This window comes from Schistocerca nitens, chromosome 5 (assembly GCF_023898315.1).
Source record: "Schistocerca nitens isolate TAMUIC-IGC-003100 chromosome 5, iqSchNite1.1, whole genome shotgun sequence".
NCBI classification, from domain to species: domain Eukaryota; kingdom Metazoa; phylum Arthropoda; class Insecta; order Orthoptera; family Acrididae; genus Schistocerca; species Schistocerca nitens.
The window spans coordinates 639,238,286-639,250,915 of NC_064618.1; the positions used below are offsets into that span (position 1 = coordinate 639,238,286).

The 12,630-nt window shown below is 42.8% G+C and overlaps 1 protein-coding gene across 2 annotated transcripts in view; it reads right to left on the reverse strand.

Moving 5' to 3' along the window:
- Window positions 1-744: 744 nt before the first annotated feature.
- LOC126259341 (peptidoglycan-recognition protein SA-like) overlaps window positions 745-12,630 on the reverse strand; it is a 202,570-nt gene continuing 190,684 nt past the window's right edge. For both annotated transcript variants that reach the window (XM_049956051.1, XM_049956050.1), the window contains exon 3: window positions 745-1,449. In XM_049956051.1, the coding sequence (XP_049812008.1) occupies window positions 896-1,449 (554 nt within the window). In that variant the 3' untranslated portion in view covers window positions 745-895. The remainder of the gene's footprint in view (window positions 1,450-12,630) is intronic.

Here is a 12,630-nt window from a genome sequence, read left to right on the forward strand (position 1 = left end):
CGCAGGAGAGCTTCTGTTAAGTTTGGAACGTAGGAGACGAGGTACTGCTATGAGGACGGGGCGTGAGTCGTGCTTGGGTAGCTCAGCTGGAAGAGCACTTTCCCGCGAAAGGCAAAGGTCCCGAGTTCGAGTCTCGGTCCGGCACACAGTTTTAATCTGCCAGGAAGTTTCATATCAGCGTACACTCCGCTGCAGAGTGAAAATCTCATTCTGGAAACATCCCCCAGGCTGTGGCTAAGCCATGTCTCCGCTATATCCTTTCTTTCAGGAGTGCTAGTTCTGCAAGGTTCGCAGGAGAGCTTCTGTAAAGTTTGGAAGGTAGGAGACGAGGTACTGGCGAAGTAAAGCTGTGAGGACGGGGCGTGAGTCGTGCTTGGGTAGCTCAGTTGGTAGAGCACTTGCCCGCGCAAGACAAAGGTCCCGAGTTCGAGTCTCGGTCCGGCACACAGTTTTAATCTGCCAGGAAGTTTCATATCAGCGCACACTTCGCTGCAGAGTGAAAATCTCATTCTGGAATATTTGGCTGTTTATTTCCGAATATGTGGCTGTTTCCCTGTGAGTGGTTAGGCAGGAATCTAAATGGTCAACTTAAATTACTGCGAGTAAAATGATAAGCAGTAAAATTCAGACTGTTTCTTGTCACAAATATTTGGCTTTTTATTTCCTAATATGTGGTGATTTTCGAGTGTGTGGTTAGGCAGGAACCTAAGAGGACAGCTTAAATTTCTGCGATCGCATTCATCCTTGGCACAAACAATTGCTTGTTTATTTCCTAGCATACACAAAGATTATGAAGAGACAGATATTGCACAAGTTATAACCAATGGCACTTCCGTATGGAATATTTCTGCCGATAATGATATGTAGGAGGGAACCCACATGCAGCAAGCGGTTTCTAGCTGGTGCAGTTACCGGCGTGGGCGGCGCCGCTATAGAGCGACCAGTGCGGCAGCTTCTTGACCAGCCGGTAGGCGAGGCTGCCGGGGCTCTGGTTGTACTCGACCTGGCAGAGCGCGAACAGGCGGTAGCCGTCGCTGACGGCGCCCCGGCGCACGCCCTCCTGGATCAGCGCCCGCAGCGCCGCCATCTGGAGGTCAGAGGGCGGCCGCAGGCCCTGCGTGAAGCGGCCCGCCAGGCTCAGCGTGACGCTGTTGTCGGTGAAGGGCGGCCGCCGCTCGGCCGTGTAGTTCCAGCCGCGGCCCTCGTACACGTAGCCGTCGCCGCCCACCACGAAGTTGTACGCGATGTCGTAGTAGCCGCGCGCCGACACGTGCAGCCGCTGCAAGTCGCGCAACAGCTGCACGCACTCGTCGTAGACGGCGCACTCCTCCGAGAACGTGTGGCTCACGATCACGTACTTCACGGGCAGCGACAGGCCGACGCGCCGGTCTCGGATGTCCTGCGACGACCACTCGCTCTCGGCGATCACCGTCAGGTTGCCGCTCGTGTCTGAAAACGTCATCATCAGCACTCGCCTATCACAAAAATCCGAATTTTTCTTTTGTTTCCTTTACTGCTTGCTCAATATACAGATTGAATAACATCGGGGAGAGGTTACAACCCTGTCTCACTCCCTTCCCAACCACTGCTTCCCTTTCATGTCCCTCGGCTCTCATAACTGCCATCTGGGTTCTGTACAAATTGTAAATAGCCTTTCGCTCCCTGTATTTTACCCCTGCCACCTTCAGAATTTGAAAGAGAGTATTCCAGTCAACACTGTCAAACGCTTTCTCTAAGTCTACAAATGCTAGAAACGTAGGTTTGCCTTTTATTAATCTAGCTTCTAAGATAAGTCGTAGGGTCAGTATTGCCTCACGTGTTCCAATATTTCTACGGAATCCAAACTGATCTTCCCCGAGGTCGCCTTCTACCAGTTTTTCCATTCGTCTGTAAAGAATTAGTGTTAGTATTTTGCATAAAGTTATGTAACCAAAAAAAGGAATTGTAATAACTATGGTTTGTGATATCAAGCACTGCGTAAGTTGTGGATTATACGTGTGTGATGTGGCGGCTGTTAAATTACAAATTAATTATTCGAAATGCCTACATCAACGAATACAATAAGATTCTAAAATCTTGGAAAAGTGGCGCGTCTGCAGATGATATTTACATGCCAATTGTTGGTTAGTTTGCGATACAAGTGTTACTTCTTTCATGAAACGTGTTTGTAGGGCCGCGCTGGATTAGCCGAGCGGTCCAAGGCGCTGCAGTCACTGTGCGGCTGGTCCCGGCGGAGGTTCCAGTCCTACCTCGGGCATGGGTGTGTGTGTGTTTGTCCTTAGGATACTTAAGGTTAAGTAGTGTGCAAGCTTAGGGACTGATGACAGCAGTTAAGTCCCATAAGATTTCACACACATTTGAACATTTTGTGTTTGTGGCGCCTGAGTTATCCCTGCGCAAAATCTATTTTCGAATTAACATTAGGTCTCTTCCCCCCTTGTTATAGTTCTAATGCCATAATTGCACCACAGAAAGCCACAACATGTGGCGTCATGTTAGTAGCATGTGTGAACCCGGCTTAAGACACCATTTGGGCGGGAATCGTGTAGATCGATTCAAACTTGACATCTACTACTCCACAATGCATTTCAGATAAGGTCGTTCACACAGGTCGCCTACGGAATGAAGTACAGAATAGAATGGACGTCAACGTCAACTTTGCAGTTTCCTCGGGAAGAAGTTTCCGTAGATGACGCTAGGGGGCGGCCAGTGGCATCGTCCTCGAACATCGGAAGTTAACGTAGTCTCGCTCATCTTACTGTGGTGGATTTTAAGTTCGTCTTCTTCTCACTGCTGGCTTCATTTTCATGACACACTGCAATGCTTCCATGACTCTCCGTTATTGTTCTTACGAGATTTTTTGCACAAAATTGGCCATGCATTTGTAATGAGAGGAATGTTTTACGATTCATAATACTTGGAACAGGGAAATTGCCTACCGTTAGATCAAATAAGGGCTTAAATTGATCTTGTTAATAGTGAAAAAATCAGCGTTGTTGAAAGAGGAAAATACAGTTGGTTTTTAATTGTTTAAATAACAAAACACTGCACCAGTTACGTTTTTTTCGTGCATAGCATTCAATAATTTATTCCCATTAACAAGTGCAATTGCATCGGTATTTTGTGTGATCTTTTTGTGTGTGTTGTTCTGCCTCCCTTGCCCTGTAGTCGTCTTATGGTTTTATTGCAGTCGGAAGATACCTGTATAAATCTTGTAACTTTTGAGCACTAATGTTAGAAGATAGTAAATTTGTCCATCTACTTACAGCTACTGTACCTCCTTCGTTGTGCAGAAATTCATACACACGAAAATCATCGCTCACACTGATTGTTTATGTGAAATCAAAATTGATACGAAGAGTTTGAGCATTCCTCGAATCCTTGGGATCCCCTCCACGTAGGATTAAAGGCATAGAAGCAATTCAGAAGCGAGGTGCTCGAACAGTTACTGGATTAACACGCAAATATTGCGGAGATGATTCATGAACTCAAATGTGAATTCTTGGAGTGGAGACGGGGTTCTTCTCACGAAACGCTTCTGAGAAAAATTAGAGAACTGATAACCTTCCAACGCAAATTTCGCGTTAGAGACCATGAGGATAGGAAACTGGGACACGTATAGAGGCATATAGACAGTAATCTTTCCCTTGCTCAGACTGCTAGTGGAATAGGAAAGCAAATGAGTAGTCGTGCTATAAGGCACCCCCCGCCATAGTAACACACTGTGATTTGCGGAGTATCTATGCAGATACAGACGTAGATGTAGGCAGAGGAGTTCCATTCTTCGTGAAATACATTATTTACATCAAGCTGCCACTGATAACTTCTATTACTAACACTAGTAACTACTTAAATTATCAATTGTGCTTTATCTTTTATTTTAGTTAGACAAAAAATACCATTTTCTAACACTAGTTTTTAAAAATCACAAGATTTATATTTTCAGTGAAATCATTTTGACGACTGCAAGGGAAGAGAGTCAGAACAACTCACATGCAAACATCATAAAAAATATCAGTGTAAGTATTTCCAAGGGAATAAATACCTGAAACATATCGGGCTATGCATGATGAAACGCAGCTGGCGCAGAGTTTTATTATTTAAATCATCAGTAGAGTAACACATTTGCAGGATTTCTAAAAACATCGATTATGATGAATAAAATTAAATGCAGTTGGTTTTGACATTAATTTGAACTATTAAAAAACATTAAAGATAGAGTAAAAATGTTTTGTCTATTGCCCTCTAAATATTGTGTTGCGCATATTTCTGAATTTTTTGCGCAACACTTTTCCTGCTCTTTCAGTTCCCAGCAGTTAACCACATAAACTTTGTAAAGAACACCAATTGTGAATTTTGTTATGATATATTTTATCTTTGCTAGTTCCTTAATTCTGATACAATATTCCAACTAGTTGCATAGCAAATGATATTTCATAACCTCACCTTTACCGTTTCGTACTGGGGTATATGAAATGACATTGTGCTGACGTTCTGTCTAGTGTGAAAGTACCGCGATACGATGGTGCAGTCGCCTTCAATTCCGTTCCGTTACATTGGTTTCCACTGTGAGCGTTAGATGTCCAACACTGAAGGGCAACGGAATGGAAGGCGACGGCACTGTTTTAATATTTTTTGTGGGATCTGAAATTTAAAAACCTCTCTCACACCGGCCTGATTCAGGATGGTAAAAAACATGCGTATATTAAGGGAATTTTCATTCACAAAGCAGGCTTATCACATTCACACAGTTCAATACTATTCTATCCTGATTAAATTGAGCTTAACTTAAATTCCATAAGGCAGTGAAGCAATTTCGATGTCTCGGTGCGACGAAAATTGTCAGTCGATCTCCTAAAAACATTTGTAATAACTATTAACTTTCGGTCATCACATGGGGAAGACCGGAGATCTGCTTGTAAGACCGTGTTAGCCCATTTATTGAAAGTAATGAACTGGATATCTTGAGCGTACAAAACGAGGTTCGTCCAGTGTAAATCAGACGTTCCCCACTGATCCCGTGCAACACAGCGTAGTAAGCAGACACTGTCAATAATAATCAGTTAAATAATACGCGAAGGTTCGCAGGAGAGCTTCTGTAAAGTTTGGAAGGTATGAGACGAGATACTGGCAGAAATAAAGCTGTGAGACCGGGCGTGAGTCGTGCTTCGGTAGCTCAGTTGCCGGCACGGTAGCTCAGCGTGTTCGGTCAGAGAGCCGGTTGGCCTCTGTAATAAAAAAACTGAGTGGAAAGATCAACCACCGAACTTGAACAGGATGTCTTGCGACGTCCGCAACGACCAAACACAACGATCAATAACGAACAAAATGAAAAAAAAAAAAAGTTGGTAGAGCACTTGCCCGCGAAAGGCAAAGGTCCCGAGTTCGAATCTCGGTCGGGCACACAGTTTTAATCTGCCAGGAAGTTTCACACTTACTTTAGTTCATGTATTAAATTCCTTCTCATATAGAATCTCATCAAGATGGCGACTATCTCAACAATACATACATATACATCTTCGTTCTTTCACGGCTAATCGGCAAGATCTCAATCCTTCTTTTTTCATAAGAGATAACCATGGAGAAAACATAGATAGCAGAGAAGCTATTCCATGGAGTAAATGCAAGCTCCAAGGAATAATAGGGCTTGAAACTACTTTGCATTGATAATCATCGTATATTACAGTTTAGGAATCGGTAAGATAAGAAGAGATATTTCGAGATATGTACTAAGTTATATAATTTATAAAAAATTTCTGAAAATATTGCGGAGAGACCGCTGCAAGAGACATTACACTGACATGTCGTAGTGCTTGTGTTTGTGGTTTTTATTGGTCGCGTAAACAACCTTTTGTACAGCTACGTACTTGTAACACAAGAAACGTCATTATACTTATAATCTAGACTACACAGTAAATACATATAATAGCTTGCATAGTGTATACATAATGCTACATCATGCTCAGTCTTTTACAATACATACACTGGAGTTTAAAAATACAATTTTGTGACATAAATCTTTTATTGTAAATGAGTCGTTTTAAATCTAGTTTACTTTCTAATATAATTTCTAATTCTGTTTTCTCTTACTGTGGTACATAAAATTTATCACTGACGTCACGAACTTTTCTACACAGTCTGTTCATGTATTGAGCCACACTACAGAACTCTTCCTCTATTAAAATCTTCTTTAGGATTTCTGGGAACATATGTTTTGAGATTTCGTAAGTATCTCGGCAGTGTTTCGATTTACTTTCTACCGGAACATTTAGTTCCTTTTTTGAAAATCTGAAGTCTATGTGAAATGCACCGCAATTGTTTTCTATTCTTTGTATGAGGATGAACAGTCTCATTAGTCTTCAGTTTCTAGGATCTTGTAATGTACTCACATTGGTCTTGAATATACATAGTGATGGAAATGTCAGAATATTAAGATCTTTGAAACAGTTTCTACGTATAAGATTCTTTTTGCTTCTATTTCAACATATTTCAAATAGTTGTCTTTCCTGTAGTTGGAATATTATTCTGTCCATTCCTGTGATGGTTATGTTCCCCCTAACTGTAGTTTCATATTCCATAGATGGCTCAAAAAGTCCATGACAGACAGTGCACAAGACGTCTTGATGTGCACAATGAGCATGTTGTTTTATTACAAATATCGCTGAGTTTAGCTAATTGGAAACAGTATTTATCTACATCTACCAATTTAGCTTACTGGCTATCATTATATCGCAAAACGTAACTGATATTACCTCTTCCAGTTCTTTTTCACCCAGAAAACCATGTATGTAGTGTTCTTTTTGTCGCGCTTTGAAAACCATGTACATAGTTTTTACTGATTAATAATTAATTTTCCATGAGCCATTGTGCTTTATTATTGACTGATATGAAAGGCTTTTTCTCAAGCGCTTCAAAATTATTGGAAAATTTTAGCATAGTTATATGAACTGCATACAGTATCATTTTTATTTTCATACGTTTGTACATGATTTACAAATAAACTGAAGAGCATAGGTACCATTACAAATACTTGAAGAACACCATACTTAATGCTCCCAACTTCCTATCTGTATAAGCTGTTAATGGTTTCATATTATCTCCTGTTACTGAGATAAGACGTTATCCAGTTGGCTGCTTGTCCACAAATACCAGAATTCTCTGGTTTCTTTCCTTGGACTGCATGATTAATTGTGTCAAACGCCTTGGCTAAGTCAAGAAAAATTCCAAACACTACCATCCTGTTCTCCTAGGCATGTACAATAAATTCTGTAAACGATTCAGTTGCATTCCCACTGATTTCCCTTTCTGGTATCCATGCTGTGTTGGGGTTACTATATTACACAGGATGGGGCAAATAAAAGTGGCCTGGAGGAGTGGATAGATTCGACGTGAATGTATGCATTAAGCACGCTCTGTGATGTGCACACCGCAGGTATGTCCGTCACTTAAACCACATTGATTTAGAGCACAGTGCGGGCTGTGTCAGTGTGAGTGGAGTAGTGCCATGAGGATCGTACTCACTGTCGAGCGGCGGGTGTTAACTGGGGGAAGTTACTTGACAACAAAGTCTTGGAAACGGTTTGGTCAGTTGTTTGCTGAGAAGTTCAATGGTGTCAAAGTGCCAGCAAAGAGTGCTATGCGATGCTTAGTCTGAAAAAGGGGTCAGACAGGATCTGTTTTGAACAAATCAAAGAACGTTCTGAAACATGCCTGCACACCGCAAAATGTGGCTGCAGTTCACAAGAAAATACACTGCTGGAAATTGAAATAAGAACACCGTGAATTCATTGTCCCAGGAAGGGGAAACTTTATTGACACATTCCTGGGGTCAGATACATCACATGATCACACTGACAGAACCACAGGCACATAGACACAGGCAACAGAGCATGCACAATGTCGGCACTAGTACAGTGTATATCCACCTTTCGCAGCAATGCAGGCTGCTATTCTCCCATGGAGACGATCGTAGAGATGCTGGATGTAGTCCTGTGGAACGGCTTGCCATGCCATTTCCACCTGGCGCCTCAGTTGGACCAGCGTTCGTGCTGGACGTGCAGACCGCGTGAGACGACGCTTCATCCAGTCCCAAACATGCTCAATGGGGGACAGATCCGGAGATCTTGCTGGCCAGGGTAGTTGACTTACACCTTCTAGAGCACGTTGGGTGGCACGGGATACATGCGGACGTGCATTGTCCTGTTGGAACAGCAAGTTCCCTTGCCGGTCTAGGAATGGCAGAACGATGGGTTCGATGACGGTTTGGATGTACCGTGCACTATTCAGTGTCCCCTCGACGATCACCAGTGGTGTACGGCCAGTGTAGGAGATCGCTCCCCACACCATGATGCCGGGTGTTGGCCCTGTGTGCCTCGGTCGTATGCAGTCCTGATTGTGGCGCTCACCTGCACGGCGCCAAACACGCATACGACCATCATTGGCACCAAGGCAGAAGCGACTCTCATCGCTGAAGACGACACGTCTCCATTCGTCCCTCCATTCACGCCTGTCGCGACACCACTGGAGGCGGGCTGCACGATGTTGGGGCGTGAGCGGAAGACGGCCTAACGGTGTGCGGGACCGTAGCCCAGCTTCATGGAGACGGTTGCGAATGGTCCTCGCCGATACCCCAGGAGCAACAGTGTCCCTAATTTGCTGGGAAGTGGCGGTGCGGTCCCCTACGGCACTGCGTAGGATCCTACGGTCTTGGCGTGCGTCGCTGCGGTCCGGTCCCAGGTCGATGGGCACGTGCACCTTCCGCCGACCACTGGCGACAACATCGATGTACTGTGGAGACCTCACGCCCCACGTGTTGAGCAATTCGGCAGTACGTCCACCCGGCCTCCCGCATGCCCACTATACGCCCTCGCTCAAAGTCCGTCAACTGCACATACGGTTCACGTCCACGCTGTCGCGGCATGCTACCAGTGTTAAAGACTGCGATGGAGCTCCGTATGCCACGGCAAACTGGCTGACACTGATGGCGGCGGTGCACAAATGCTGCGCAGCTAGCGCCATTCGACGGCCAACACCGCGGTTCCTGGTGTGTCCGCTGTGCCGTGCGTGTGATCATTGCTTGTACAGCCCTCTCGCAGTGTCCGGAGCAAGTATGGTGGGTCTGACACACCGGTGTCAATGTGTTCTTTTTTCCATTTCCAGGAGTGTACTTCAGAGTCCTATCAAATCAACCCGATGCCTGTCGCAAGCGACTGGCATATCACACAAACATTTCACCTGCACTTGCATTGCATCCCTGCCGAATGTCTGTTGTCCATGCATTAAAAGCAGCAGATGCTTCTCAGCGCCGCCAGTTCTGTGAGTGGCTGCTCACTGAGGTAACAACGAATTACTTGGACATAGATCTGTTCTTTATGTCTGATGAAGCGTGGTTTCACCTGAGTAGTTATGTCAAATTACAGAATCACAGGTTCTGGGCAGCAGAGAATGCGCTTAACTTCCACAAAACACCACTGCATGATTAGAGGGTTGGAGTTTGGTGTGCAGTGTCTGCACGCTGCATTACTGGTCTCTTCTTCGTTCATAAGATGATGACTTTGGCACATTGCACTGCCGACATTTTGAAACCATTTGTGGCAGCATTAACGGAGGAGGAAAAGTCATACATTTACTATCAATAGGATGAGACAACTGCCCATACAGCCGGCCAAACCTTTGAGCACAATCTTTACAACTGACAGAGTTGTTAGCAGAGGTCAGTCTGCTTGCGGCCTACCTGGCCACCCACGACACTTGATCTGTCTGTGCGCAGTTACCTTGTTGGGGGAGCCCTCAAGTCTAACAACCCTCATAGTCTTCAAGAACTGCAGCAGAACATTGTAGATGAGATTGCAGCAATTCCCGCAGTCTAGCTTCAATCCGACTTCAGCAATTTGCTGACCATGACCAAAAAGTGCCAAGAAATGAATGATGGTCACTTTCAACATCTACTATCGCCAAGTTAGTACTGTACTTCCTTTATTCTCCTGCATTTCTTTGTACCCTGGAACTCTGTTCACTGGGGTACTTTAATTTGCCCCCACCCTGTACTTTTCCTGGTAAGCATTTAGTTCTTTGTACATGAGCATTTAGTATATTTTGGAGAAGCCTGATACTAAGGATAATGGTCTGCGGTTGTTATGATCATCATCCTTTCCCTCTCTGTGTGTAGGTACTACTTTAATTAATTTAAGCTGATCAGGAAATATTCGTTCTGAGAATGACCAGTTGACAATATATTAAAAAAAAGTTATTTAATGAAGATGGATTCATCAATTTATGTTCCTATTTATGCATAGTGCAAGAATTTCTACGACCAAGTACAGTAAAAGCTAAATCATTTAAAACTTTCACACATATGGTCTATTTTGTGGAAGGACACTCATAAGAAAAATATACGCGTCGTCATGAAGCCTTTGCAATGCACCATAAAAACGAAATAAACATTAAAATAAAGCCTGAGAAGAAACAAAAGCATAAAATTCGCTACTGGAACATGAATGGTTCCCATGTTAGAAAATGACGTCACTATCCCCTCAACAATGTCAATGACGAAACTAAACTCCCAAGAAACTGTTATTTGATATTGAGTTAAGTTGATAGCCTGTGTGGGCTGCCATTTAAAATACATCGTGAAAAGTTTTGCTGTTATATTCCATTCTGCTCCCTCAATCTGGAATCAATCTTCATGTGCCCCAAATCGTATTTAACAAGATACTCAACCATCATGTAATCAATCATACTATAATTTCGAGTTACAATTTTGCTTCACATAGTGACCATGTTATGTATCACACATGAAATAAAGTATCACACATGAAATATAAAAAATTAAAAATCTGATATTTTGTTTGCACAAAGAAAACAAATTACAAAAGTCCAGACAGGAAATTTAACTGACAGAACTCACACTTCTTACCACTAGATATTTTTCTAACATGACATGACAACAAATAATTTTTCTTAGTGGTATATTTAAAAACCAATAAAAAGAAAATGAAGAAAAGAATTTTAAAAAGCCGACCTCAGGGAAGATCAGTCTGGATTCCGTAGATGTTGGATCACGTGAGGCAATATTGACCCTATGACTTATCTTAGAAGATAGATTAAGGAAAGGCAAACCTACGTTCCTAGCATTTGTAGACTTAGAGAAAGCTTTTGACAAAAATGACCGGAATACTCTCTTTGAAATTCTGAAGGTTGCAGTGGTGAAATACAGGAAGTGAAAGGCTATTTACAATTTGTACAGAAACCAGATGGCAGTTATACGAATCGAGGGGCATGAAAGAGAAGCAGTGGTTGGGAAGGGAGTGAGACAGGGTTGTAGCCTATCCCCAACGTTATTCAATCTGTTTATTGAGGCAGCAGTAAAGGAAACAAAAGAAAAATTTGGAGTAGGAATTAAATTCCATGGAGAGAAAATAAAAACTTTGAGGTTTGTTGATGACATTGTAATTCTGTCAGAGGCAACAAAGGACCTGGAAGAGCAGTTAAACGGAATGGACAGTGTCTTGAAAGGGGGATATAAGATGAACATCAACAAAAGCAAAACGAGGATATGGAATGTAGTCGAATTAAATCAGTTGATGCTCTGGGAATTAGATTAGGAAATGAGACGCTTAAAGTAGTAAAGGAGTTTTGCTATTTGTGGAGCAAAATAACTGATGATGGTCGAAGTAGAGAGGATATAAAATGTAGACTGGCAATGGAAAGAAAAGCGTTTCTGAAGAAGAGTAATTTGTTAACATCGAGTATAGATTTAAGTGTCAGGAAGTGTTTTCTGGAAGTATTTGTATGGAGTGTAGCCCTGTTTGGATGTGAAATATGGACGATAAATAGTTTAGACAAGAAGGGAATAGAAACTTTCGAAATGTGGTGCTACAGAAGAATGCTGAAGATTAGTTGGGTAGATCACATAACTAATGAGGAGGTACTGAATAGAATTGCGGAGAAGAGACGTTTGTGGCACAACGTGACTAGAAGAAGGGATCGGTTGATAGGACATGTTCTGAGGCATCAAGGGATCACCAATTTAGTATTGGAGGGCAACTTAGAGGGTAAAAATCGTAGAGGGAGACCAAGAGATGAATACACTAAGCAGATTCAGGAGGATGTAGGTTGCAGTAGGTACTTGGAGATGAAGAAGCTCGCACAGGACAGAGCAGCATGGAGAGCTGTATCAAACCAGTCTCTGGACTGAAGACCACAACAACAACAACAATTATCACTTCGAAAAAATAAAGTGACTTAATCAATTTTAGGTACACGCCTGCAGTCATGGTACACATTGAAATCCCTGTGGCACAGTATCATAGCAGGCTGCTAGAGGAGCCAGCACAAAATGGCGCAGCTCACTGATAAAGTGGAGTAATGTGTGGGAATTCGTTTCCTGCAGCAGCCGACACTGAGCTTTAATATGTTTTTGTAAGTGTATCAGAATTGGGTTTAAATTAAACGCTTCATCACTAAATAGTTTATTAAACGGTGTCATGTTTACAACAATAAAAATTACCTAATGTATCAGTTTTCAAACAGTAATTATTCTTTTCAGTTGCTTGACATTATTATTTTCGTTTGTTATTCTGTCAGGTTGAATGTGGGAGTGATCGAAACGTGTATGTGGTCTATTAACCT